Source organism: Mytilus trossulus, chromosome 8 (genome assembly GCF_036588685.1).
Source record: "Mytilus trossulus isolate FHL-02 chromosome 8, PNRI_Mtr1.1.1.hap1, whole genome shotgun sequence".
Lineage (NCBI taxonomy): Eukaryota > Metazoa > Mollusca > Bivalvia > Mytilida > Mytilidae > Mytilus > Mytilus trossulus.
Window position 1 is genome coordinate 14,181,368 of NC_086380.1, and position 5,944 is coordinate 14,187,311.

At 30.5% G+C, this 5,944-nt stretch overlaps 1 protein-coding gene across 1 annotated transcript; it reads left to right on the top strand.

Moving 5' to 3' along the window:
• The first annotated feature begins 585 nt into the window (after positions 1–585).
• On the top strand, positions 586–4,359 carry LOC134727374 (uncharacterized). Its single transcript, XM_063591750.1, has 5 exons — positions 586–640; positions 972–1,298; positions 2,310–2,428; positions 2,661–2,841; positions 4,214–4,359. Exons 1-5 carry the CDS (start codon positions 586–588, stop codon positions 4,357–4,359), a joined length of 828 nt encoding a protein of 275 aa, XP_063447820.1.
• The last annotated feature ends 1,585 nt before the right edge of the window (positions 4,360–5,944 follow it).

Below are 5,944 nucleotides of genomic sequence, written 5' to 3' on the forward strand. Positions count from 1 at the left end.
CATAGATATTGGGAAGTCCCGGGTTCGACAATTCGTCATTGTATAAAAATAGAAATTTATGATATTTATTATTAAGATTATATTGTATCTTTATTCAGTTTAGATAGTATAGTGCAGACACAAATACAGAAATCATCGTTACATACTGTTCGTCGACTCTGCATTAATAGCTACATTTAGTAAGAGCTCAATCCACATTTGATGCAGAACATATAATATTGCAGGTAAGCTTTGAACTTACTGAAAAAAGATTGCACGATGAAAACCCAAGTATATACAAAATATTTCATTATTATAATACAAATGTTTCTCCCTAGTCTGAAAATGAAAACATAATATGAGAATCTAATCGTGAATAAGATTAAATGGTATCCAGATGAGCAGTATTGTGTTGTTGATTGTTGTTTTTAATTTTGATATACCGATCGAGTATCAAGTATACTGTTATTAGATATGTTAATTACAAGAAAAACAATGAATATCATTTTGAAAACAAGCATTTTGATAATATCACTCATTTACCAATCAACGAAATATTCTTATATCTTCCTAGATTTTTAAAAAGACCATTCAATATTGAAGAAAATGTTGGCTTACATTGTTATGATGGTATTCGTTGTGGCAAAAGTATCTTCGTCTGGTAAGAAAGTTTATTAATATTTCGAATGCATACATGAAATGTTAATGGTATCCAACGTTGAAGATTACGTTTGTTTAATGTTAGTAGTCGACATAATATATGTATGTTTTAATTCATCATCAGACAAGCTTTTTGCTTTTTTATACTAGTTGTCTGCTTAAAGGCACTCCATTATGATGATATTCAATGTGTTACTCCTCCTTTTATTTCCAAAATTGTAAAATTAGTTGCCGAAAGTAGTCAGTTTTTAAGTTAAAAATTTTTTTTTTATAGACTTGTAAACAATAGTACAAAACATCTTCGTTATCAAATTTCTTTTTTTCTTTTTCAGCTTCCTGGAATCTTACAACTCTGCCCGTTAGCTTTGGAAACGACGTTATTTTGTGGTGCTCCATGGGTGAGAAAAAGGAAAACAATTTTTCAAAACAACGAACAGATCTTCGACAGTGGACAGGGGGCCAAAAATACGATTTGCTTTGTATGGATAATGAATGTCTAAATCCATCTAAGTATGAAATGTTAACACGAAATAACAGTCAAGATTTTGGGTTATTAATTCACAATTTAAGTGAATCAGATTTAGACTGCCAATACACGTGTTCCTGTGGATTTTCTGATTTCACTAAGAATCTATCTGTCGAACCAAAACATGTTATGTGTAAGTACTTGTATGTTTTCAATTGAGTTGTATACCATCCTATAAATGTTTACATTAAGTATCAAACGAGACCGTAAATATGAAAAAAAAGACAGTCACATCGTATCCAATCAAACATTAAGACAGAGACAAATTGTCTTGACGGGCATACGATACCGTATTTAAAGTTTGATAAATTTTTTGAGATAGGCTATTTTTGCCTGATTAAATCAAATAATTATGTAATAAAAAATAAACCTTCATGTGCGACTTCTTTAGTTTGAAATATTATAGGTCCAAATTTTGTATATTTGCTCAAAACGCGGAGTTGTGGCCGTATTTTCCCTTTCGAAAGAAAGACACAACTTTGTTGGTTCCAAAAGATAAACACCAACTGTTTTTTGATAATTAATTTGTAATTTCTGTTTTTATAAGTATCCAAAAGATTTATTCATTTTTTACTCAGAAATAACTCATATTTATCAAATGGTCATGAATTGAGAAAAAAAAAACAATGTTTTGCTGTATATTTAACAAAACTGAAAATTGCACTGTTTACAGTTTTATAAAACTTGGTCCACATAATCTCCCTGCAAAATAAAACAAAAATGTCGTTTTAGAAAATAGGGGTCCATGCACTCGTTTTAAATTAAATCAGTTTGAACAATAAAAATCCGTCGAAAAATGCATCTTTTTCCGATATGTCACAGTTTGACGTCGCGAAAAATAGCAATTTACTTTAGCAATGTCATTACCTCCCCTGTAACTCTATCGTATGCCCTACAAAGTGTGTTAAATCATCCATTATTCAAAGATTTATTTGAATTTCATACATTTGGAAAAGACAAATAATTTACGAAACGGTTCAGCACTATTTTTTAACTATATGATAATTGACTTCAAAGACATTTATAAATAAGCAATTGGCATTGTTTGAATAGTTTTATTATCGTATGCGTAATATCAGTGACACATCTTATATTAAGATATACAATTTATTTTGTTATTTGGTAATTTCTATATACATTGTAGCTCTACCAGCAAATGAAACAACAACAACAAATGGAAAAAATATCAACAATGGCAAAATGGAAATAGAAATTATGCTAGAAAAGGTGAACCCTGTCCCTGTTTGTTCAGCGCTGTTTAAGGTGAGAATGCATACATGCTTTTAACTATTTTTTTTATCCCAAGTGCATACTAAAAAAACATTCATTAAGCAGACAAATAATATAGAATAAATGCATTACATGAACCTTATTGCACCACATATGTTAATGAATTAATATTTGTTTGTGTTTTAATAGTGAAATATTGTAAAAAATAAATATAAAATCAAAATGTATGTTAAGTATTCAAGACGGACGTTTTCCTCTGTTGTAGGGGTTGTTTATCAATGAGACAACTGTTGCTGTTATGAAATGGTATACATATTATAACGATGTCAAAGTGATTTATGATTTTCTTGTTGACGATGCCGGTTGTGAAGGTAGACTGCAAATACTGTGTACACTGGTGTATCGTAATGTTACAATTTTTGACGAATATATAGATATGTGTCAGGGTAAGTTGAAACTATTTTGTCTGATTTGCTGTTTTTCTTTTACATTTTTACATTGTATATTAAAGAAACTATATTACAGTTACTCTTGCTGGTCATGAAATTGAAATTAAGTGCTAGATTTATTTTGGAAGATGTCTTCATAAACTATAACACATAAGTAATAAACGCTTTTAGTGCAATTGTGCAGTTAATTTGTATCTTATTTTAGCTTACAAAGTACATTTTGTACCTATCGTGTAATAAGTTGCAAAAAGTACACACGGATTTTAATCTAGTTTTACATCATTTAAAATCGGAGAAGTCAAACTTGATATGTGAATTTAGCATTAAACAGGGCTTTGTTCTTAATATTTTCACAGGTTTCATTTGTTATTATTCATTTGGCTTTTGCGTAATTTCATGTTTGTTGTTTTGATTTTTTGAAGAAAACGCACGCATGCAGACAATGACTTTACTAGCCATCGGATTTTCAGGATGTGTTATAATCTTGTCGATTTGCATATGGTTGACTAAAAGTAAGTTTAACATGTTTACTATTTTATTTCAATGAGACACTGTAATAACAGTTCGTTCTGTAAAAAACAATTTAAACTAATACATCATAGACGCGATAAAAAATAGTTGGTACGCCAGACGTTCGTTCCGTTCACACAAAACATATGGAAAACCACATTTATTTACAAAATATAGCATTAAGTTGAAGAGCATTGATAACCGAAATCCTGAAATGATTGCTTAATAAAGACATGCATATATTGCTGGGATATTAATTCATAGTTTTCCAAAAAATGGTGGGAGACGATTAATTTAAAAGTATTAATATGATAATTCATTGCAACAGAGGAATTCTTACTACATTTTGCTGTAATAAGACGGCGATATTGTCGGAGACGAAACCTCATTATAAATATAGAAACAAAATTGAACATGTATTACACCAGATGATCGTTTTGTTAACCAAAGACTCGACAGTGACGCTATTGAAACATTTAAATGGCCAAATATGCGTAGTATCAAGTCTACAGCTTTATTGGGTTAAGATTGTACTATATTAAATATTTTCCCATTGTATAATTACCCTGATTGCAGCATCACTACTGATTTTAAAATCTAGTGAGGTTAATTGAAATTAGCGTGCTATGTATATATGTTTAAAACGATTAAAAGTAGAACGCAGAATTCGATAGCTTTATCGTACCGTAATGATCAACTTACCAGTAGTTTAAAACAAAAATAAAACATTCGTACGCAATAATATTTCTTTTAACAATTATTAGAAATTTTAAAATGTTTAGACATAATTGGTATAAAGTTTGATAAAAATCTAAAAATTACCAATGTAACTTTAATAGTGTTCTTTTTCTTACGAAAGGACGTAAGGCTAAGTTTGGTGTGCGATGTTGGGCCAATGAAAAGAAGACACACGTTGAAAGGACAAATGGCAATCAAGTGCAATTACTGACTCCTTCAGAAAAATATCAACAGGAAAAAGAAACATCAACAATGATGGAAGTCTAGACAATATATGTTTATCATCATGATGGTGAACATTTATAATACAATTTCAGGTGTTATAATGCTTGCGTTATCACGACACAGTAACAGTTGGCAGTTCAATAATGGTATTCCCGCAAAATGACCCCAGTCCAACCGGTTTTACACTTTAGTAACAAGAGAACTGGAGATACGTGCATTGACTAAAAACAATTTTGTCCACCAATTAACTATAAGTGTACTGCTAATGAAAGCTTTTGTTTGTTAGTATAAACAGCAGTAAATTAAGTCAATGAAAACAATCTATTACTATGAGTCAATATAGTGCATGTTAGTTTAAGAATGTTATATGTATAAATATCATAAGTGCATAAGCCGAATTCTGTATCTTTTGTCATACATCAATTTAAGTACTAATATGTGATGTAATTTAAGCGACGACGAGTTTTTGTAACGGCCTTAACTACCATGAAGGTCTTGCAATATCATGTTATGTGAGCATACCATTTCATTCAGTGAAGTCATATGTTGATACTTCCTATTCATGACCAGCAAGTATTATTTCATATTTCAAGGTGCAGCTAAACGTGTTATAATTGTTGAAGATAAACAATACATTATGATTATTTGCAAAAACTATTTATAATTGTTATCATTTCTTGTAATAGCAAATTTTAAAGTATGATTGAATATATTTTGTGAATTCCTGAGCTTTTGGCGATTGCTAATTAACAATTTGAAAGGCTTCATTTACAAACTTTTGACTATACATTACAGGTATCAGTCTTTAAAGAAGAACATAAGATTTTGCATCTGTTTAGTGCTTTCTACGATAATGACATTATTGCTCAATGGTTTTATAAAATATCTTTTAAGTAAAGCCAATTCAAAACTATAGAGGTTCAGTAGAATGTGTTTTACTTCTGTTCCTGTTCATACAAAATAGTAAACGCAGTACAGCCTTAGAAAGACATAAATGACAAGAAATTACATAATACAAGCTTCTTTGCTATTCGTATATTTGTGTTATGCGTGTTGAATGAAGGAATAAAAGAAAATTACGCGATACAGAGGGGGTTGCTATGATTTTATGCATTCATATACGTGTTTCTCGTTTCTCGTTTTGTTTATATAGATTAGACCGTTGGTTTTCCCGTTTGAATGGTTTTACACTAGTAATTTTGGGGCCCTTTATAGCTTGTTGTTCGGTGTGAGCCAAGGCTCTGTGTTGAAGGCCGTACTTTAACCTATAATGGTTTAATTTTTAAATTGTTATTTGGATGGAGAGTTGTCTCATTGGCACTCACACCACATCTTCCTATATCTATAAATAGTGACGCAGTAGGGGCAAATGCATAAGAGGAACCAAATTACATAATTGTCATTCCGGGACCTTTTATAGCCAATCGGATCAGTTTGTCTCATTTTTAAGGGCCACACGATTCTCTTACATGCACTTTGTTTGAATTTTAGTAGATAATTTTCTAATTGGCAATCATACCACATCTTATAATGTTACAGAAAAACAGCAAATTATACAATATTGTGACACTTTATATTGATGATGCCTGTCACTTAATTGACCTCATTTAATATTGATTCTGTAATT

Coding starts and splice junctions, on each gene's coding strand:
- LOC134727374 (XM_063591750.1), top strand. CDS start 586: ATGTTGGCTTACATTGTTATGATGGTATTCGTTGTGGCAAAAGTATCT. Junction 641..971: donor GGCAAAAGTATCTTCGTCTG/GTAAGAAAGTTT, acceptor TTTCTTTTTCAG/CTTCCTGGAATCTTACAACT. Junction 2,429..2,660: donor TTTGTTCAGCGCTGTTTAAG/GTGAGAATGCAT, acceptor CCTCTGTTGTAG/GGGTTGTTTATCAATGAGAC.